The sequence below is a fragment of the Diospyros lotus genome, chromosome 2 (assembly GCF_014633365.1).
Source record: "Diospyros lotus cultivar Yz01 chromosome 2, ASM1463336v1, whole genome shotgun sequence".
In the NCBI taxonomy this organism is placed as follows: domain Eukaryota; kingdom Viridiplantae; phylum Streptophyta; class Magnoliopsida; order Ericales; family Ebenaceae; genus Diospyros; species Diospyros lotus.
The window spans coordinates 32,950,114-32,973,530 of NC_068339.1; the positions used below are offsets into that span (position 1 = coordinate 32,950,114).

The 23,417-nt window shown below is 39.2% G+C and overlaps 1 protein-coding gene across 2 annotated transcripts; it reads left to right on the top strand.

The window, feature by feature from the left end:
• Positions 1–1,011: 1,011 nt before the first annotated feature.
• Positions 1,012–22,540, top strand: LOC127794912 (transcription factor TCP2-like). 2 transcript variants are annotated; one of them, XM_052326212.1, is made up of 2 exons: positions 1,012–2,921; positions 12,692–12,710. In XM_052326212.1, exon 1 carries the CDS (start codon positions 1,437–1,439, stop codon positions 2,874–2,876), a length of 1,440 nt encoding a protein of 479 aa, XP_052182172.1. In that variant the 5' UTR covers positions 1,012–1,436; the 3' UTR covers positions 2,877–2,921; positions 12,692–12,710. The 2 variants fall into 2 exon arrangements, with proteins under 2 accessions (XP_052182172.1, XP_052182171.1); XM_052326211.1 differs by lacking the exon at positions 12,692–12,710 and adding an exon at positions 22,291–22,540 and having other exon boundaries at positions 1,013–2,921.
• The last annotated feature ends 877 nt before the right edge of the window (positions 22,541–23,417 follow it).

The window sequence follows — 23,417 nt, forward strand, 5'->3', positions numbered from 1 at the left end:
ACAATACGAAATTTGGGTACCCAATCTTCTTTTATCTCCTTTTCCGTATGTTTCGATCCCTTTTCTCTATATACTACTCTTCTTGCCTTATTTTCCAATTTCATTCGTCCCTTTAAGCTCTACAAACGAGACCCTATTTCTAATTTGAACTAGCGATAGTTTCAGAGCTCCAAAGTCCATAATCAAATTTTATTCAAGCAGCTAGTTATTCGAAGCTACACGTATAGCAGTTTTGGTGTGTTGAGATGGTTGCCGCCTTCATCTTTGGAGCTCTTGTTCCACAGATATTTGAAACCACTTTCTTCTTTTGGTTTCGGAATTAAATGACTGAAACCTTTTTAGTATCTAACATGCACGCAGCCTTTTCTTTTCTCATTGGTACAGGGATTCAAATCAAATCAACCACTTTGGCTGCGTAAAACTTATTTGATTTGCTGTTTTCTGATTCAGCTACTGATTTGCGACGTTAATGCCTTATTTAGGACCTGCCAAGTAGATCGATCTGTAATTGTTTATAATCAAGAAACGGTAAATAAATACACTTGTAGCTGTGGTTTTTCTTTCCTTTTTTTTTAATTTTTAAATGGTGGATAAACAACCTTCAAGTGACGGAGTGCATTAAAACAAAGCTTTAAAGGGCACAGATGGGGTACTTGTACGTACACAAGTACCTGCTTTGATTCATAGCCTTTTTTCATCATCCGCCAGCTTGAAATTGAAGTAGAAAAAGTCCAGTTCAGTCCAGTGGTAAGTCGCAGAAAGTATATCCAATAGCAATAGCTATACTTTTCATTTAGCTTTACTTAAAGCCTTATATAATCTTTAAAAGGCTCTAAGGTTAGGTTGGTGGAGATAATAGATAACATTATATGATTGTACTGGCTAAATATATATATATATATACACACATAACCTTGAAGATAATAATGGGTGCTATAGCTAGGGTCATATGTATATATATATATGTTGCTGCAGCGTACGTCTCCAAGCATCTGATGCTTTCTTTCTTTTGTTTAATTTCCTCTCGAGAGTGTTGAATTCCTCTTTGGTTCTACCCTTCGCAGGCACAGGCAGGCTCATATAGTGTCTCAGTAATTTCAGAGGTTTTTGCTTTGGTTTTGATGGCCCTGTAAAAAGCTTAAAGGGTGCCTCCACTGACATATTACCAGCCAGCAGAAGTCTGTATGGTCGTCATCAATGCAAAGTACATTCATTTAGATGCAGCCCCCAGTATCCGTCTGCTCGCAGCCAAGTGTTCTTTCCCTCTCTCTCTCTCTAAAAATAAAAAAAAAAAACCCTAATTTAGATTCCAAATAGCCAGCCCGGGCCCCTATTTTCTCACTCTTTATAGAATTAAACTTGGAGGACAAGGGAAAGAGGGGTGAGAAAGGGTTTGTTTTCTTAGTTTTGGTGAGAAAGAAAGGTATGAGAGTGGTATGGAGGTGGAGGAGATTGAAGCGCGGGTAAGCAAGTTTCCGAGGTTCAGTAATGGAAATGGAAGGGGGGATATTTGCGACAAGCTGCAGGTAGCCCAAAGTGGGGAAGAGAAATACCCGAACGATGAGGAAGACGGAGGGGGAGAGGCCAAAAGAGGCGAAATTGTGGCCGGATCAGGTGGGCTTGGCCTTCTTTACGGGTGGCCGTCGTCGAGGATTGTTAGGGTTTCACGGGCAACCGGAGGAAAAGATCGGCACAGCAAGGTATTGACCTCTAAAGGCCTCCGGGACCGGCGTGTTCGCCTCTCGGTCTCCACAGCTATTCAGTTCTATGATCTGCAAGATCGGTTGGGTTACGATCAGCCGAGCAAGGCGGTGGAGTGGCTGCTCAAGGCGGCCACCAAATCCATTGACGAGCTTCCACCTATAAACACCTCGTTCCCTCATACTCCCAAACAGCTGAGCGACGAGAAGAGGTCCAGCCCTGCAGCAGTAGGTACTACTACTACTGAACAAGGTTTTGATGATGATTCAGCCGAACTCGAATTAGACCACCATTGTTGCGATCCCAACAACTATCAGCTGCAACAGCAACTTTCATTGTCTAAATCCGCTTGCAGCAGCACATCGGAGACGAGCAAGGGCTCCGGTGGTTTATCCCTATCCCGCTCTGAAAAACGCACGAAAGCACGAGATCGAGCGAGGGAAAGAAGAGCGGAGAAAGTAAAAGAGAAAGAGAGTACTGATCAATCCCGTGTCAACAATATTCACCCAAATCTCAACCCTCTCTCCAACCAAAATTCTTTCACCGAACTGCTTACCGGCCGCGGCATGAACGGCGACACAACTAGTCCCAATAATGGTTCGGCTGAACAAAATCCTGGAGGTGGTGGGGAGGCTAATTTTTTTCAGAAGTCGGCAAGGCTGCAGTGGTCTTCAGCTCCAATTGAATACTTCGCGCCTGGGCTTCTTGCTTCATCGTCTTCCCGGAACTCATCATCTGATGGGTTGTCTGGGCAAATTCAACAGTCGATGGCCGCCGCCACCATTTCTCCCTTCAGTGTTGGGGGAGATCAGCATAATCCAACAGATCAGCTGCAGCATTTCTCTCTTATTCCGGACCATTTCATCCCGGCTGTCGCCACTGCAGCAGCAGCTAGCTCGGACTACAACCTGAACTTCACCATATCTTCTTCCGGCCTTGCTGCTGGTTTCAATAGGGGGACCCTTCAGTCCAATTCACCGTCTCTATTGCCTCACCTCCAGAGGTTATCTCCTATAGTCGACGGATCAAACGTACCCTTCTTCATTGGCACCGCAGCTCCAAATGCTGCTGCTGCCCCTATGGATAATCATCATCATCAGTTCCCAGCTGGGCTGGATGGCCGCTTGCAGCTCTTTTACGGCCACTCCGACCACAAGGAAAAAGGAAAGAACTGACTCCATCTACAAGCTACTTCCTCGCGGCCCATCTTCAAGTCTCGGGTAATTTTCAATTTCTGCACATTTAAAAGTAATCTTGCTCTTTACAAATTTATGCTTGTTTGTTTTAATGGTTTTGCCTTTCCAGTTACCATCACATCACATGGATGCTAGCCTTTTGCATCTACTTTCGTTTCGGAACCCTAATGAATCCTTTGATTTCTTCTTGGTATCATAAAAAGCAAGCAAGATTATTTGCTAGATAGGCAGTAGTAGGTACTTATTTTATATATATAGGGAGGGAGGGCGGGTGGTCATATCATGTGGTTAATTAATTATATATATATATATATATGCTGTCTCATCTTCCGGTACACGCATTGATTGCCGTGATTGGGGATCGGCTGATTGTCTCTTTCTTTGCTGGCTTGCCGGTTCCCTTCTTCCTAGCTAGCTAGCATGCATATCCATGGCCAGGTGTTGGTCACTGAGCGGAGCTGACCGCACTTTCAGCAAATTAATGGCAAGATTCCTTCAGTAGACTTATAAATGTAGTTTTAAAAATTCTGAATATTATTTTCTGCCTCCCAAGCTATCTCGTGTCTGAGCCAGACCGCTACCATTTGAACATCATAACCAGTATTAATGTTGTAGTGTTCTTAGAAATTGATGGCACCGCCTTACTAGGCTTTCCAGTTGATGTCTACTCTTGGCGCTGTTCTTTATATAGGATGGGGGCCACTCATCCACCATTTTTGCTCTGAAATCAGTGTGGAATAACCTCGTCTATTTATTACCTCTTCTTGTTAGGGTTTGGCATTCATTTTTGTGGTTAAAATTTTTACTTCTAGAATATTTTGTTTGATTTGGGTATAGTATAGTTTGACAACTAAAATCAAATATAGATTTACAAAAAAATTACAGAGTTGTTTATGGTCTCACAGAATAAACTAGGTAGACATCTTTAATGACTTGAATGTTTAATAGCTTCAGTAAACTCCTACTACATTATAGTTTATAATAATGTAGCATTATTGTTTTGAATTATATATTAGTCTGTGGTTCTTGTTTTATTTTTCGTAGATCAAGAAGTATTATTCGTGTGGAAGTGTGAAACTCAAAAATAAATATAAAAAAATTGAAATATGAAACTTTTAACCATTTAGTTGCTCAGTTATTTCTAGTTTTGAACATACCCAACAGTGACAATGCCTGAAACTGAAATAAAAATAATAATAATAATAATAATAATAATAATAATAATAATAATAATAATAATAATTATTATTATTATTATTATTATTATTATTATTATTATTATTATTATTTATTATAATAATAATAATAATTTTTTCATGAAAGGGAAAACTAGTAATAATAATGTTTGTAAATATTTAGATCAAATTATTATGTATGTTGTTAATCTTGTACCGTACTAATTGGTACCAACTGATGCATATCGTTTAGAGGAAGTTCCAATAAAAAAGAAAAGAAAAGAAAAGAAAAGAAAAGAAAAGAAAAGAAAAGGATATCCAATAAAAAAATTCCAAATTCTATATTTAGGAATCAATACACCAAATCTATATGATTCTTTTACTCGTGAGTTATTATACACTCAAAAACTGAAGTATGTCCTGTCCTTGTCCTCAAGCTTGTACTAGATTTGATAGTGGAGTAAGTCTACCGGTTAGATGTATGGAGGGGTTGGTTTTGGTCGAAATATACTTCTTGTCTCATTGGCTGCTTTTAATTAATAAAATTCTTACCCGATTTCAAATAAAAAAAATCAAATGGGTGACCCATCAGGGAATTAAACACACATGGATTTTATAACATCACAGAAAATCAAAATTAGAATAATATAGATTTAACATAGTTTAACGATTTACCTACATTCAAGGGGTGCAAATTAGATATCTGGCCCTATGGAAAGAATAAAATAGGTAAATATGTGAAACACTTTTGAGTTTTGTATTTGGTATAAAAATCTTATCTCTATCATACTTTTGAGTTTAGTCATTTAAATTTGAATTAAAGATAACCTCGACAATAATGTACCTTGGTTTGAATCCCTTAAAGCATGGTGAAGTGAGCAGAATCTCCACCTTTTTCAATTTACCTCGAAAATGGCTTTGCTCGAATGGTATGACAAGTACCCTGTGAGTTGAATAACAACAGTCCTTGCAAATTAATTGAACCCACGTGACTCAAAAACAAAGCTAGGTTAGCATTAAATTGGATAAACAACCGAAATTGGGCCAGCTAACCAAAGCAAATTTAAATAGTGGATTGCTAAGTAGAGTTAAAAGGGAGGTTGCCAAATCCATCTTGGTCATGTGTGGATGTTAAAAGCCAAATAGGTTAATAGTTAAAAATTTGTCCCATTGGGTCCTAAACTAAACCACCTAACTTAAGAGAACTAAATATTCGAATTCAAATTGTCATTATGACCTTTGTTATTCTTTTATTGAAGATATGGTAAAGGCCAAAAAATAGTGGTTAGGGCTAGGCCCACAAAGATAATAGCCATATCAAACCACACAAAAAAAAAAAAAAAAAAAATGATTATGGGATTGGGCTACAACCACAAGAGACAAAAAGAGTTTCAACAATTGAGTATTTGAGTGAAACTAGCATTCATAGGAACTTTGTCTCTTCCTACATAGCAGAATTCTTCTTTTTCTTTCCACAACTTGTCATCTCTCTCCCTAGAACACCTCCCCCCTCCCCCCCCCCTCCCTCTGTCTCTCTATCTCATTCTTTAAGCAATCCAGTGTTATTAAAGGCGCAAGGCGTGAGTCTGGTGGAACTAGGCGCAAGTTAATAAAAAATAAAATAAAAATATAGTTGAAGAAAAAGGTATAAAATAGGTCTTAACTTCTAATAATATTTTAACAAGCATGTTATAAAAAAACTAATCTAAAGACCAAACATTTCTATATTTTCATCATTAGAAGCATCATCTCTAATATCTTCTTCCACATCATCTACTTCTCTTGTTGGATGATTTCTATGGTTTAGAAGTGTGATGATAGTTTCATACATTTTTTTGGTAGGTAATATACTAGACTTGAATTTGCATCTTTCTTTGTTTTGGTGACTTAATGTTGCATTTTGTTATTGCATGCCTTGAATTTGTTCAATTCTCCCTATCCATCTTCATTTAGTTCAAATTCAATTGAAGCATTTGAAGTAATAGCCTTTTTACTTATTGTCAAATTTGTAGTTGAAGCAATAAATTTAAACTCTAAACAGTAAAAAATTAAATAAAGTAACAAACAGTGAAATAGAAAGCTTGAAAAACAGCTAAAAAGCCCAAGGCGTGCGCCTTTGCCCAAGGCGTGCGCCTTTGCCTAAGGCGCCTTGGGCTGAGGCGCGGCTTTTGGTCTGTGCTTGCTTGGAAGGCTTTTAGGTGCCCAGGGTGTGCCTTGGTGCGTCTTTAATAACACTGAAGCAATCTTGGAAAAATGTTAGCCTCTGTGAGCATATGGGTATGGTTATGCTTGGGCTCACGAATGAGCACGATAGAAGCTAACTAAGCTGTGGTGCTTTTGATTGTCATGGTTGTGTTTAGATTTGAGCATTTATCTTGATTGTAGGTATGTTTTGGAATTAGCATTTTGATTCCAGTTTGGGGTCATGCATTTATGCATGCACACAAAGTGAGATGAAAAAAAAATACTTACAAGAAATGAGAGAGATAAATCCTCGCTTGATTTTCCAAACCTATTTCTTCTTTCAATCCAACTACATGAATTCCTCTCGAATAATTTTAGAAATTTAATGTATCCTTCGTGGGGCTTCAATTTCCTTTGATTGGATTGAATCAAACCCAAATTCTAAATTAAGAACAAACCAACCGGTTTCTTATTGTAAGGAAACACACAAATTGTGATGTTCCTAACATGCTCATAGGTGTGTGTCTTGCACCTATGAGGCATGTTGGCACGAGGGTGGCATGTTAAGGCAGGATGTGAGTGGCTAATAGGCTCAAGTGTTGGAGGCATAGGGTTGTCATGCTAAGGTGGTAGCAAGTATGCGGAAGGATGGGCTTTGGGCTAGTGCATTTGCGAGCAAGCTTGCGTGTGGCAAGGTTAGGGCGCACGGGCACGGCATGGCATGACCACCTATGTGTGGATGTCCAGGAAATGCAAGACACGAGGGCAAGTCGCATAAGCCGAGATGTGCGAGACACGAGGGCAGGCAAGTCAGCAATCACATGGCCTTGACAGAGTTAAGGGCTGATGTTAGGAGGCAGTTAATAGGCAGGTAACAGTTGCAGCAGCCACACGGGCGCGACTCACCCATGCCTACAAAATGCGGAACATGTTTGCATGCTGCACTCCCACATAGGCCCTTGCGTGTGTGCAACTAAGGCGGTTTGGACAGGTGGTGGCCTAGCAAGCCATGCGACCCATAGAATGATTTTCCACGTGCTACATGTGGCCCTATTGAGTCTGATGCGACGACAAAGGGAGATAATTGCTTGTAATTTTGTAGCCAATATATATGTGGCTAGGATGGGCATTTTTGGTAGCTTTTTTGTAACATCCCTCATCGAGTGATAGGAAGGACCAGAATAATTTACCCTGATAGACTTATGCGAACTTCCCAGGGGTCGCCCATTTTTAAATTTTCTCAACTCAAGCACGCTTAACTCGGGAGTTCTTTGCTTACATTCAATCTAAAAGGTATCCAGTTGGTGTTGTTTTCTTCCTTACTTATTCTCGATATATACTACTCTTCTCTGAGTTCTTGGGGTATTATATTTTTAGCATAGAGAGAGAGCTTTAGCAGGAGCCATTTCCTTTGTATTCTCGGATTTGAATAGAAGGTTGGGAGTTTTCCCATCTTTCTTTGTCTATGCTTAACCCCGTTGGGTGCTAGGTTGACCTAACTGGGCGGATTTAGAGCCATCACAAGCTTGTTAGCTATATCTTGAAGGCTAGTCTTGTGACAAGTTGGTATCAGAACCAGGCTGGTTGCTATGCAAAGTTGCGGGTTAAATAAATAGTCGGTGGCAATGAAGTTGTTTGTGACCGGGTTTCACGTCTGGAAGTTGATGCCGGGGAGAGGGACCCCATTGATGAAGTTGATGTTTTACATTTGATATAATTTTGATGATGAAAAACAATTGTATTTTGATGATGAAATAAAGTTATGAGATTTCAATGTTAAAGAATTTTATGATTCAAAATATTCTTTTTCATGTTATCATTTATCGTTTTAGTTTTTATAAAAAGGATAGTCGACTATGTGTTTCATTCTATTGACTATGCCTGAGAATAGTTGACTATGCTGTTAAGGATAGTCGACTATATTTAAGGATAGTTGACTCGACTATTTAAGGCATCTGTCTACTATTTTTCAGTCTGTCGACTATCATGTAAGGATAGTCGACTATGGCTTTTCATCTGTCGACTATTCTTGTTCATAAAATTCAAAAATCTCTTCACATTTTTGCAATAGTCGACTATGCATATGTATCTGTTGACTATGGAATTTTTGTGTTATAAGATAGTCGACTATGCGTTTTTGTCTGTCGACTATGTTTTGTTTTATTTGTAAAAATAGTCAACTATGCATTTTCTTCTATCGACTATATCTTTTACAGAAAGCTTCCAACGGCTAGTTTTTCAACTCCAACGGTCACAAACAGCTACATTTTTCTTCAATCTTTTGGGAAGCTTATAAATACAAGTCATGGATGATCAAGAGAAGTCTAATGGATGGAAAGGAAATTATTTGAGCTTACATCATATACACATTTGTATTTATATTGACTGTGCTTTAATTTTCTCTCTTCAAGGCTTTGATCTTCACTTGTAATTATTCATTTCAAGCCTTGTATCATTTTTGAAAGACATTATAACTAAGAGATTCATCTCTTAGATTCTCTCCAATTGTATACTTCTTGTTTTTCCTAGTTTGTGTAGCTAGAGGGCCTACTTGGTTTAAGTAGGAGGTTGTATTTCCTAGCTTGTGTAGCTAGAGGGCCTACTTGTGTAAGTAGGAGGTTTTACTTGTGTAAGTAGGAGGTTTTAGTGAATTGTTTTAAAATCCTTAGTGGGAGCTAAGGTAGTGGATTAGGCTTGGTTTAAGCCGAACCACTATAAATCCTTTGTCTCATTTATTCTTCTTGCTTTACATTTGTCATTTTATATGTTCTATGTTTTAAATCACTAAAACCTCAATTAAGTCAAAAAGTTTTCAAGTTCTATCAAGATTTTTAAAATATCCAATTCACCCCCCCTTTTGGTGTGTGCCATGACACCTACCCGTGCTAACAGAAGTCTCGTTGACTCAGAAGGTTGCTAAAACAACCTTGTTCCCCTTGAGGATTTGTAGACCCTCGTTGATGATTTGTGCACTTCCTTGAAGGATAGGGCTGAAGCATGGGAGGAAATGCAAGTAGCCAAGCTTGCTACCTTTGAGGTAGACTTGAACACCCAAGTAGAGGTACGCAAGGCAGCACTGAAGGCCTAGATTGCTTCACTAAAAGAGATGTTGTCCTGTTAAAGCGTGACATGTTTAGCGGGGGGTGGGGGTGAGACAGCCTTAAAATTGAAGGTTCTTGAGCCCAAGGCCTTTACAGGTGTGCGCATGTCTAAGGCACTCGAGAACTTTTTATGGGACATGGAGCAGTACTTCAAGACTGCCCACATACCAAATGGGGAGAAGGTTGATCTCGCTAGCATGTTCCTTATGGGTGACGCCCCAAATCCAGATGTGGGATAAGTTGAAAGGCGAAATTGAAGGACTAGTTCGACAATCTGTGGGTGTTGGCAGTACTTCAAGACTGCACACATACCAAATTGAGGAGGCAAGTTGTGAAGGATCTTCTCTTTGCCATGGTTGTTGTGGACGCCCTTGTGAACTTTCAGGCCTTTAAAGCTAGTGATAGCGTTGGTGGGAGGGAGAAGGACAAGGGAAAGAGGAAGGATGGTTGCAAGTCAAAAAAGAAAAGCAGCTACAAGGGCAAAGCTGCAAAGGGTGAAATGAGTAAGCCCAAGACAGGTGGGTGCTTCATCTGTGATGGATCACACCGTGCAAGAGATTACCCAAGGGAGGAGCAGCCTAATGCCCTGATTGCTAACAATAAGCAAAGCCCTGATAATGAGGAAGACCAGGTTCGGGTAAGCCCCCTTTTAAGTGTTGGTGGGTGTAATTCAAGCCTCTGCTCCTATAGATGGTTTGATAGGTGTGCAGGTTGCAGTGAACATAGTAGACTGCTATGCGTTGGTCGACAGTGGGGCCTCGAACAACTTTGTGGCAGATAGGATGATGGTGGCATTAGGGCTGTAGGTTGAGCCATGCCAAACCGCATCAAAGCAGTTAAGTCTGCAGCCCAAAGTGTACGTGGAATGGCCTCCAAGGTGGTCATCTCCGTTGGTCCATGAAAGGGGACATTGCCTTTCATGATGGTGCAGTTGGATGACTTCGATGTCATCCGTGGTGTGGATTTTTTGATGAGAGCCAAGGCATCACCAATGGTACACTTAGGTGGGATTTTGGTTTTCGATGAAATGCAACCTTGTTTTGTTAGACAATTTGTGTTTAGCAGGTTGCAAGATAAGGGCAAGAGCAGTTAGCATGCTTTCTACCATGTAGGTGGAACAAGGCCTAAAGAGGGGTGAAGCTACATACTTGGTAGCATTGGTTGAGATGAAGGTAGACCAATGGGTGGAGGTCCTTAACCTAGTGGCAGACGTGTTGATTGAGTATGCAGATGTGATGCCACCCGAGCTGCCAAAGGCCTTGCCACCAAAACATGCAACTAATCACCGCATTGAGTTACAACCTGGTGCAAAACCCCTAGCAAAGGCTGCTTATAGAATGGCATCGCTCGAGTTGGTAGAATTGAGGAAACAATTGGTCAAGTTGCTAGATGTAGGCTTGATCCAGCCATCCAAGGCACCATATAGAGCTCTTGTGTTGTTTAAGAAAAAAGCAAGATGGGTCCCTACGGATGTGTGTTGACTATAGAACCCTCAACAAGGTGACCATTAAGAACAAATATCCAATTCCCTTAATTGCAGACTTGTTTGACAGATTAACAAGGGCCACCTACTTTACAAAGTTGGACCTGCGTTCGGGTTAGGGTTATTGGCAAGTTAGAATTACTGAGGGGGATGAGGTGAAAACTACTTGTGTAACTAGGTATGGGGCATATGAGTTCTTAGTGATGTAATACCCAAGAATTTTTAAATGACTTGAGTAATTTTAAATTGGGCCGTATGCAAAATTTTCAAAAGATTTGGAATTTAAGTATAATCTCATACAGTTATCAGTACCGAATCGATTGCAGAGAGTGTCCTGGAGCCTAGATTCCCTAGGAAAAAGATATCTCATTGACGAGTGTTCCGAGATAGGATTTATGGTATTAAAATAAATCAAAATCGAGATAGTTTTTGATATAGTTTCGGTTCAGGCTGAAAAATCGAATCGTTGTAGGGGATTTTTGAGAAATCAATGGAACCCTAAGGGAGATTCGATTTTTCATAATGATCAACCCTGAGGTGGTTTCGAGATGAAACAAAGCTCATGTGAGGGCGCAAGGGCAGAATTGTTCTTATTGAGTCAGTTTTGAGTTATTAATTTTGCATTTTAATTATGGTAATGCAAATTAAATTGATGTTTGAAGAGGTAAATGCAATTAGAGAATTACCCAAGTGAAATAAGGATGAATTTGGGGTTATAATGTGTAATTATCATATTACATAACATTATAGGTATATATATAATATATACGTGTGTGTGTGTGCAGTGTGTAAATTGCAGCAAGTTGATTCTTGAGATATAGCTAAAATATATGTATAAACACACGTGATGGCTAAGGAGCTTCATGGCCAAGAAATACAGCAAGTGGTATTATATATATAGGGTTATATTCAAGAGTGATGGCCAAGTTGCAGCAAGAGATTTCTTGGCCAAGAGATATAGATTATAATATATGATATAAATATTATATGTATGTGTAAGTGTGGTGCCCAAGCTGTAGGATCTCTATAAATAGGGGAGGAAATTGAAGAGGAAAGAAGGCAAGAATGGAAAGGAAGAAGGGAGAGCAAGCTGGGCACGCACGGACATGGAAGAAGGAGAACCGATGGCCAAGCAATGGTCGAGAGAAGGCGGAGCTCACGACGATAATGTTGGCTGGTGGCAGTCGAGGTGGTGGCCAATTGGCAGTATTGGTGGCCGAGATGGTGGCTGGAGCAAGCGGACAGCATCCATGGCCGCAAGCCACGGCCATAGCAGCAAGGGAGGAAGGCAACGGTGAGCACGGGGGCGGCCGACGAAGCTTGCAGCGGTGGCCTACAGTTGCGTGGAGGCTGGCGGAGGCCAGGCAACGACGGCGGATGGTTGTGCGCAAGGCTTTATTCGCATGCTGGGAGGAAGGAGGAGCAGGGGAGGAAGAAGAAGAAGAAGAAAGGAAAAAAGAAAGAAAAAGGAAAATGAAGGAAAAATGAGAAAATAGGGAAAAATTAGTAAAAGTTTTCGAAAAATTTTAGAAAATTCTAAGAATTAATTTGGGGGTTGAGGAGCATGACGAAGCCAAGAAATTATCCAAACACGCATTTAGAGGTCAAAGCATGCATATCGAGAAAGCCTGTGAGGCTAAGTTAAGGTGAGTGATTCTATCTCAAAAGTTTAATTTGGTTTTGTATAAATGTTTTGCTGAAATTACTCTTGATTTATTAGCATATTGTGCATATCAAATTTCTTGAATTGCATCAACTGGTTATGTTTATAAAATGCATGGCACGAGTTTTTCATGACATTGTTATATCTGAAATCATGTCGTTATTGTGATGTCTGGTGGGACGGGATAGGGTCTTCTTGAGAATAAGGCAAGGTTAATTCCCGTGATTGGGTGATGTGGATGGGCACTCGAAGATTAAGTATGTCGCGACAAGGTCAATCCCAACGGTATGTGAAATGGATTTTCCACGGAAGATTGAATATGCTAGGGAGATTTTTCAAGTTAGACATGTTGCATGTTGTCGTAGTCTATATATGCCATGCTCATGAATTTACATGCATTCTGTAAATTATTTTTATGCCATCACTTAGATGATTTAGCATTTAATCTGGGTTATGTCCCTGGAACATTCAAATGTTTTAGATGAGAGTTGCGGCAGGGGCGAGGACATGGTCAGTTAGAGCTGATGGAGTACGAGCATGATAGACGTTGGTTTCATTTCCTGAAGTCATGTAATCTTTATTTGATTTGAATTCAGTTGTATGAACGATTGTTGTAATCTATGATAATAAGTTTGTTATTTTTGCCGCGTAATGATATGCCTTGTTTAGCTTAGGTTTATTAATCTAGATAGCTAAAGGGGCAAGATTAGGGTTCTGGGATTTTGTGAGCATGTGAAAATTGTTCTTTGAAACACCTCGCGTGTTGAACTTATGTATGGAAGAAAAATAAAATCCCGATAAATTCCTTATAGTGGCACGCTTGATGAGGCGAGGTGTTGCAAGTGATGCCTTTTGGTTTGAGTAATTCCCTAGCTACGTTTTGTAACTTGATGAATGATGTTCTGAATGAATATATCGATCAATTTGTTGTGGTGTATTTGGATGATATTGTGATCTATAGTGAAACTTTAGAGGACTATTGATGCACTTGCGAAAGGTGTTCTCTTTGTTAAGGGAGCACAGGCTCTTTGTAAAGAAGGAAAAATGTGAGTTTGCCCATGAGTAGATTATGTTCTTGAGGCTTTGTGGTAGCAAAAGGTAGGTCTAAATGGATGAAAGGAAGGTGCAAGTGATACTCAATTGGTCTGCCCCTACAAAAGTTTTGGAACTCAGATCATTCCTTGGATTGGTGGACTATTATAGAAAGTTTATCCAAGGCTACTCGAAGGGAGTTGCATCATTGACTGATCTGTTGAAAAAGGATAAGGGTTGGTAGTGGATTGTCGAGTATCAGGAGGAATTTGACCAGCTAAAGGTAGTGATTGCTTCAGAACTGGTGCTAAAGTTGCCAGACTTTGAGCGACTCTTCGAGGTACATACTAATGCTTCTGATAAGAGCAATTGGTGGTGTCTTAATGCAAGATGGGCATCTGATTGCATTTGAAAGTTAGAAGCTAAGTGAAGTTGAGCAGTGGTACTCTGCCCATGAGAAGGAGATGTTGGGTGTGGTGCATTACTTGTAGTTGTGGTGGGTTTATCTATTGGGGATAGCATTTGTCGTATGCACTAATAATGTGGTCAATACCTACTTCTCGACCCTGAAGAATTTGATATCCAAGCAGGCACGTTGGCAACAACTCTTGTCCGAACATGACTTTGTGTGGCAATACAAGGCTAGGGCCAGTAATCAGGTAATAGACGCGTTGAGTAGGAAGCGTGTGCAAATGGTTGTGGCATCCATTAGCCCTATCAATGCTCAGTTCTTGGATTGGATTCGAGAGCAGGCAAAGGCTGACAGCCAATACTAGAAGCTAGTACAGTAAGTTGCTATTGGCTCAATGATGACTTGTTGTGTGCTAAAAGAGATCGGTTGTGTGTGCCTTGTGGTGTAGGCTTGCAGCAGATGTTGCGAGAGACCCATGACACGACATGGGCTAGCCACCCTAGGACAGCAGGGATGAAGGCGTTGCTTGCGCACAGATGCTATTGGCTGAAGATGGATGAGGAAATAGAAGCCTATGTCAGGACATGCATGGTATGCTAATAGGATAAGGCTGAAAGGATGAGGGAGGCAAGCTTGTTGTAGCCTCTACCAGTCCTAGAAATGCCGTGGTTGTCGGTTTCGATGGACTTTATAACTGGTTTTTCCAAGGTAGATGGGAAAGATAGGATCATGGTGGTGGTGGATCGGTTCTCTAAGTATGCAGTCTTTGTGGCTACATAGAAATCATGCAAGACCGAGACCATTGTGGAGTTGTTTTTCAAGCATGTGGTGAAGTATTTTGGGTTGCCAGAAGACGTTAGTGACTGAGATGCAAGACTTACATGTTGATTTTGGACTTTGTTCAATTTGATGGGTTCTGAGTTGAAGTTTTCAACGGCCAATCATCCTCAAACTGATGGCCAGACTGAGAGGGTGAATGCTTTGTTGGAAGAATACCTCAAATACTATGTGACATCAAGTCATAGAAATTGGGTAAATCTCCTAGACAATGCTCAATTTTGCTATGATTTGCATAAGTCTTCTTCTGCAATGGATCGGAGTTTGTTTGAATTGGCCATGGGTCAACAGCCTTTGATGCCTCATGAAGTGGCTAGAACGGATGCCACAAGTTGGTACTGTATATCAGTTTGCTAAGGAGAGGTGGGACATGCTTGAGGAGGTGCAGGATAGCTTGGAAAAAGCTACCCGCTAGATGAAGAAATACGCTGATCAAAGGAGGCGACCCTTGGAATTTTCTATGGGAGATAAAGTGTGGCTAAAGCTTACTCCTTAGATTTGGAAACAAATCACCAACAATAAGGTGCATCGTGGGTTGATTCCGAGATATGATGGACCCTTCGAAGTGCTGAGACGAGTTGGTGTTGTGGCATATAGATTGCTATTGCCCAAGAGGCTCAAAATCCATCCAACATTTCATGTGAATTTCTTGAAGCCTTACTTTGAGGACAATACACCTGGTCGGGTGTAGGCTAAGAGGGCCCCTACAACTATTCGAGTGCAGCATGATCGAGAAATTGAGGCAATCTTAGACTATTGCACGTTGGGGGCAATCATGAAAAACAGGCATATTTAATACTTAGTGAAGTGGAAAGGAGCTCTACATGGGGAAGAAAGTTGGGAGAGGGATACGACTTTGTGGCAATTTGAAGACCTCATTCAGCAATATTTGTTTTCACTTCTGACGAGGGCATTGGAACCTTCTGGTGGGGGTAGTTTGTGATGTCTTTGACATGCTCATTGGTGTGCATCTTACACCTATGAGGCATGTTGCCATAAGGGTGGCATGTCAAGGTAGGATGCGAGTGGCTAATAGGCTCAAGTGTTGGAAGGCACAGGGCTGCCATGCTAAGGTGGCAACAGACATGCAAAAGGATGGGCTGCAGGCTGGTGCACTTGTGAGCAAGCTTGCGTGTGGCAAGGTTGGGGTGCATGGGTTCCACATGGCATGATCATGCGTGCGCGGGTGTCTGGGATGTGCAGGACACGAGGGCAAGCCGCATAGGCTGAGATGTGCGGGACACAGGGGCGGACAAGTCAGTAGTTGTGTGGCCTTGATGGAGTCAAGGGCTAATGTCAGGAGGCGGCAATCATTAGGCAAGCGACGGTTGCAGCAGCCATGTAGTTGCAGCCCACGCCTATGAAATGTTGTCTATGTCGACACGATGCATGCACACGCAGGCCTTTGGGCACACGCAACTGGGGCGGTTCGAACAAGTGGCAGTCTAGCAAGCCATGGGCGATTTTTCGCATGCTGCATGTGGCCTTATTGAGTCTGATGTGACAATTAAGGGAGATAACCGCTTGTAATTTTGTTGCCTATATATATGTGGCTAGGACAGGCTTTTTTGGTAGCTTTTTAGTATAGAGAGAGAGCTTTAGCCCGAGCCATTTCCTTTGTATTCTCGGATTTGAATAGAAGGTTGGGAGTTTTCCGGTCTTTCTTTGTGTGCTTCCTTTTGTGCTGTGCTAAACCCCGTTGGGTGCTAGACTGACCTAAGTGAGCGGACTTAGGGCCATCACAAATTTTCTGGCCGCATCTTGAAGGCTAATCTTGTGACACAAACAATGAGCCACAACTTTTCCTTAATATCTTCATTATTGAGCACCAGTGGCAGTCAAACCCAAAGTATTGATTAGTGACGAGTGAATTTGGTTGCCTTTTTATTGAATCCGACTGCCATTAAATTGGTTGAACATAACTTGAGTCTATTTTAAATTGCAAAAATTAGAGATAAGTTTAGGGTTTACTCTTTTGTGAGGTTATCCAATTTATTTTGCTTGAATCAAGCCAACCGTTGTGACTCAATTGGAATCAAAATGAAGCTCCGACCGAGCCGAAATTGGAAATCTAGTTAACCCAACAGAATTTATTCAGTTTTATTACCTTGACCTATTTTAGATCAAAGCCTAGTTTAGCCTAAGTTTTGTATAAAAAATCAACCAAATTATACACACACATATATCTATATACATATATATTTAATTAAAGACCCACATTAATTATAAATTGGACTAAGTGGTATGTTAACACAAATATCTATATACATGCATTGCTTAATTTATAGATTTTAGGAATATAGTGATAAATTAGAAAATTAAGATTTAATATAAAAAATTGGAATTGACTTATTTCTTAGACTATTTTAATTTTAGGATTTGATTTAGGAAACAAAAAAAATCATTTTATTGGTTTTATATTATTTTAATTCAGGTTTCCTTATGTGCTTAAATTATTTACATTTATTGTTTAGGTGATCCAGGGACATCCCAAGTGGGACCCAATTGATTGGTTTATTTCGAGATAACACTGTGGGTGGATATTTGGTATTATGGTGCTTTTGGCATGCATATCTTTTTGATAATATATATATATATATGTTATTATACTTTTAAATCACAATAATTGTAAAACTATTATCATTTAAATTGCATAAAAACTTAGGAAAATATGAATGCATTATTACTTTCGTCATCTTATCTTACATGAATATGAGAAATGAGACTCTGTGGTTGCATGATATGACACCTATGTAGCTTGCAAGGCTTGAAAAAGGCCACAGAAATGACCTTAGAGGGTCATAACCCAATTAATGACAAGTAAATAACCTTGAAAGGCTGAAGTCCATAAAGGGAGAAAGCCATCAAGAATGCTTTCCCAAAAGCCATTTGGGGATTAGCCAAAGAGAGCTACATAACCAACAAGGAAACCAAAGTAGCCAAAATACAATCCCGAGAGACAACCAACACAGGAATACATAAAAGCCCTAAAATAAAAAACCTATGCTCACCCATTTGCCATAGAAGCTTAAACAAAAGCAAGAGAACAAATCTGTCTCCATCATTATTGGTGATTGAGCAAGAACCAAACATGAAAAAAGTTCAGGGTTCGTTTTAGGTCTCCAATGCAATGACGAGGGTCCAAGACTTCATCTGCCTTCCATAGTGTCCCATGCCCTTGAGAGCGGCAAAACCTCCATACAGTTTATCAAAGCTGTGAGTAGGGTTTTCCAACACATAAGAATTAGTAGAAATGACACTAGGGCTTTAGTGATAAGAGGAATTGACAACTAAGAAAGGCTTCCAAACTCATCAATCTAGAGGAAACTTGTTGATTTAGGGTTTTTTAGGATTTCATGTCTCCAGGAAGGGTTATTTAGGGTTTTGGTTAGATCATAAAAGGAAAGAGTCAAGTGAGGATTAGGATGAGAAAAGCATTAAGATAAGGAAAAGAAAATAAAAAAGAGAGAGAAATAGGTGGAGAGAAAGAAACAAAAACATAGTAAGGGAAACTAATTTGAAACATAGAGAAAGAAGAGGGGTAGTATAATGAGGGGGAAATTCAATAGTGAATATTGAGACAAAACAACGAAAGAAGACATTGGGTGGATGGTAAAGTCGCTTGTTGTGGCTAGGGATACATTGTTCCTAGGGTTCTAGGAGAAGGGGGTGAGAGAGAGAGAGAGAGAGAGAGAGAGAGGGAGAGAGAGAGAGCTGAATGAGGCATGGCTTGGTAGCCATACCACCTTCTTTTAACTAGTTATGTCTAAATCAAATTATTTACCAATGAGTCAAGTTGAAACTCTAAATGGTGCCCCAAATGTGTTGCCAATCCTAAATTAAGTAGAGTGTTGATGAATTCTAGTCTCCTAGATGTTGATTGTTACGATGATGAAATTGTGTCTTGAGCAATGAATAAGGATTTGATGGTTCAACAAATGGTAAGGCAGAATCCTCTTTGTTGAGCAACTAATGGAGTTTTCCCGCAACAAGTCTAGTGTTCTCACTAAGTTAACTAAATACGACATGGTTTTTGTTCCAAGCAGAAAATTATAATGTATTAAAAATTCTAGAGTAGATTGATGATACACTCCTTGAACTTTGGTTATTGGTCCCTGAACTTTGGCTAACCATGTTAAGTAAATTGATCATACATCCCCTTAAATTTTGGCAATCTGGCTTAAACACCCCTTCAATTTTTATTTTTTGTTGAATCTATCCTGACCATTTCAAGAATGTTTAGGGACTTATTGAGCGATTATCTAGCAAAAAATAAAAGTTTAGAGGGTATTTGGGCCAAAGACCCAAAGTATAGTGTGTACTAATCAATTTACTTAATGTTAGTAACAGGGGGGATTTCATGGCTAATTTTGGAAGGTTTAGGGATTAATTAGATAAATTTTAATGTTTAAGTGGTGTCTAGGCCAAATAGCAAAAGTTCAGGAGGTGTATGGCCAATTTACCCAAAATTTTATGCCTTGATGTCAATTATGAGGTGTCGGTCTAATACCATCCGTTAGGTATTATGCTGATACCACTTGTTAGAAAAGAAATCAAATATGGAAATAATTTCTAAATTCACATAAGTTCAAATTTTGAGCTATACGGATTTAATGGGGTTCGACATTGTGCCTTCGTTCACATGTGAATATGAGAATTTGCTATATGAATAGTGTGATATAAAAAGGATAGTCCTAGTCTGAACTCCGAAATCTCAATACACTCAATCTCATAATCTTTAAATTTCTATAATGGTCATCATTTAATATCTTGTCCTAATCTAAGAATTAGATATGAGATTTTATTTATATAGAAATAAGATAGGTTAGAAATTTAAAACTTCTCAACAATTTGGTATATAAATATTTTCTTTATCATATTTTAAGTTAGCTTATTTAAAATTGAATTCAAGATAATCTTAACACGATCTTTTTTTTTCAGCTAACAAGGGTGAATCTTGGTAGTAACAATAAGAATGTTGCTTATTTGTTATTGAAAGATTAGGGGTTCGAGTTGGCAAAGTAGTCACTTTGCAAAGAGCGAGCGAAGTTCCAAACAAGAATAACACTTTATATACCCTCATGAAACAAAGAGCTTTGTACCCTGGCAATGCCCATTTTGTCATTTAATCTTACTTTCATGAAGTTCCTTCATAGATTTTAATTAAAGGAGAAAACCTAAGTGACAAAGGACAAAGTGTGTTGTTTTCTAAGTAGGTTGGAGTTAGTACATTGACCATCCAAGACATTTAAAAAAATCCTATTAGGAGCCATTCAAGGTAATATCAACTCCTTACTCTTTAAACTTATGCACTGTATGGCAACTAAATCCCCAAGCCACTATAGTAGGCACCAAACTTAAACTTGAGATCTCAAGTTGTTATGCGAGAGATATCACCAACAAAGCTACGTTGGATTCTAAAGTAGTTAGAAGTTATCGCTACATCTTTCTTTCCAAAAGGAGTAGAATTTTTCGCCTTAGTGCATGAAGTGTCACTGCTCAAACCATTGAGGATAAAGGCAAATGGATCTTTACTTCAAAATTTAGTATGGCAGCGATATTCACTGTGATGAATGGTTTTGCAAAAGCATCAACCAATGAGAACTTGGTGATATTCTAGGTTGATACGCGCAAGTTGATGCCTTGCCAAAATGGATGATGCTTTGATGAGTTGATTGTGCGTGTCTAGTATTTTTGTTGGCGCCCAAATCCCCAACAAGTAAGATGGATGATGACTTAGATGACTTGACCTTGCCAGTTCTTCAAACCACATATTTGACACATGCAAGCCAAAAATAGCTTAAACACTCTGCACTTGAATCAATCTGGTCTTCTAAACTTGTTAAAGCTTCCGAGATAAAAGAATATTAAAAATAACTCTCGAAGCTTAAAGATACGTTAGTGTTTCATGATGATAGTTGAAACTTTTCTGATTAGCAAACAGAAGAAGCAATGGAAATACTATCCGTGGGACTCAACCAAGTCAAAAAAACCGTAAGTTTTCTTGAAATTAATTGGAGGTACATGAATTTAAAAAGTTGAAACAATCATTGTCACAAGTGTAGTAGTATATATGTAACTCCTAAAGTGATTAGCAATTATATGTTTTATAAGTGTATTTGTTGGAACGAAAAAAAAGTTCTTTCCTTAACATTTGCTGTCGCTCAAAGCTTTCATAGGATGACCTTTTTATTGAACAATTGATCTCTCTACAATTTTCACAAATTTAAATATCTCCTTTCACTTAGCACTAAAGTACTCTTTCTTCTGTCATTAGGAACGTACCCTTTCTGAAATAGATAAATAATTTCGCTAACCAAAATATGTCTTCTTCTCTTATGCATTTCTATGTTTCCATTGGAATAATAATATAGGTTTTCAGATCATCTACAAACACGAAAGTAATAATAATGATTATTTATTTCTTACTAAGAGCCACGAAGACAAAACAACTCAAGGAAACAAATGGACTGGAGAGACCGAGCAGAGAATTGGATGGTGCGTTATAACCATTCATGTGGCTCTACACTGTCACATTCACACTTACGATTCCTATGTTCTGATGTACGTTGATTATGGAAATTGTGGAGGCCAATCACAGTCAATACACCAGGAGAGAGTAAAAAACGATTGGCGATTTTGTTACAATAAGGAACTCGGTTTTGTTGGAATATGTTTCAAATTTTGTGGTTTTCGGAATCCAACATATCTAGCATCTTTTGTTTGTTTGTTTTATAGTCAGCACATCTAGCTTTTTATTTAGCGGCAGAGTTTACCATCTTACTACTTTTTTGATCATATGTAGATAACATTTTGTATATTATAGTAGCCTTTGCAAAGGAATATTTAGGCACTGTTTACTTCTTCCCAATCATGAAACTCTTTCAAGGAAACTGGTTTTGGGGGTTCACAAACGAGTCTTAGCTTTTAGGGAACAAATTATTGAGGTGAAGTTTGGATATCTTGGGGGGTTGGTCCACACTCCACAGGAATTGGATCCAAACATATATATAAATATATATGTTCTCACTTCTCACCTTGTGGTCTGGGAAGACATTATGAGAATTTTTTATGACATTTGTAGTCTTTACTCTATATATGTATAGTGCAGTATTGACATGTAAAAATAAATCTATTCTGTTTCCAAGAGAAAGTAACTAATTTCTAAAGATGAAAATGGTAACATTTTGTGGTTTTGTGATTTAATGGGCTTGCATTGCCTTCTGTTGGCGATCAATTTAATTTTGTTCTACATGCCTTTCTTACCAAAGGAGTGGAAAAAAACCACCACTTTCTACTCTTTAATTTCAGGAATTTTGTAAAGGGGAACCATGAACCCAATGATTTGAGTGTGTGTGTGTGTGTATTTAGATGCTGATTAGGGCATACTCTTTTACTTTTTTCTATATTCATTTCTTGTGATTTCCATATATATATATATATATTGTACGAGTGCGTGCTGCTGGCAAATTAACTGTATAGGCAATTATTATTTGATGCATGCAGATGCAGATGCAGATGGATCATGGATGGGGAGTATGAAGCAGCAGCGTGAACATGATGAATGATGCATGTGTGAATTCACATGCAGCCTTCGAGTGGGATCCTTGCTTTTGAAGAATTAATTAATTAATGTCATAATTATATATTATTATAGGCATAGGCTTCTACTGGTTAAGATATTAATTTTTATTTATGTTTTCTTTTATACATTCTCAACGAGCCCGCCCGCAGCAGTATCACCTATATTTCAATATCTTGTTTAGTGTTACTGTTTCGATAAGATAGCAGCAGCATAGTGTTGTTCCCTCATGTAGCCGTTCCGTTTTGAGGGTGATGGTCACCCCCGTTAAAGGGGTGAACAAAATCGCACTCCTCAATATGCCCTTTGGAGAATATCCTGTTTTTAATTAATTGCCAACCAAACAACACTTCCCACTTCCTTCCACCTTTGGCGGCGCAAGCTTGCACCACACTTTACACATGAAGTTATTGAAGGAGTTTTAAATATGATTCACCTGCTCATAGCAAGACTTTGTAGAAAAGATCTTGACTGCTCTTAAAATACCAAACTGGCTTGTCATTGCAATCCTCTTTGAAGGGGATCCGAGCTGCCCAATAAAAGACTAAAAGGCATTCCTTCTGTTCTTCCTCCCAACCAAAAAGATTTCTTTGCCATCCCAAGTTCCACCTGTAACATGAATTTTACCAACTTCCAAATCTTCCTGACTCTATGTTTGTCCAAAGAGAGTGTAAACAGACTTGGAAACTCTCTTTGATAGGCTTAAGACCCGCCCAAGTATCCTCCTAAGGCCTTGTTATATCTCCTCTACTTACACAAAATATCTTTCCTTCTTTCACCACTACATGCCCTTGGACACAGATTGTGAAGCCAAAAAGAAAAAAAATGTTTAAAAGGCCTGGTCCCCATAACAAGGTTGATGATACCCTAAAGTCCCGAATTTGATCGCATACACAGATTCTATCAGATTCGAGTGGGGCGTAAATTGAGATCATTTCTATCAGGTCTATCCTTGTCTTGGCCTAGCCTTGTGGCCCTTGTATCTTTAACGCCTTTCTATGAAACAAAATAAAGGACAAAAGAGAACACTCTAAGACACTAAATTGACTCA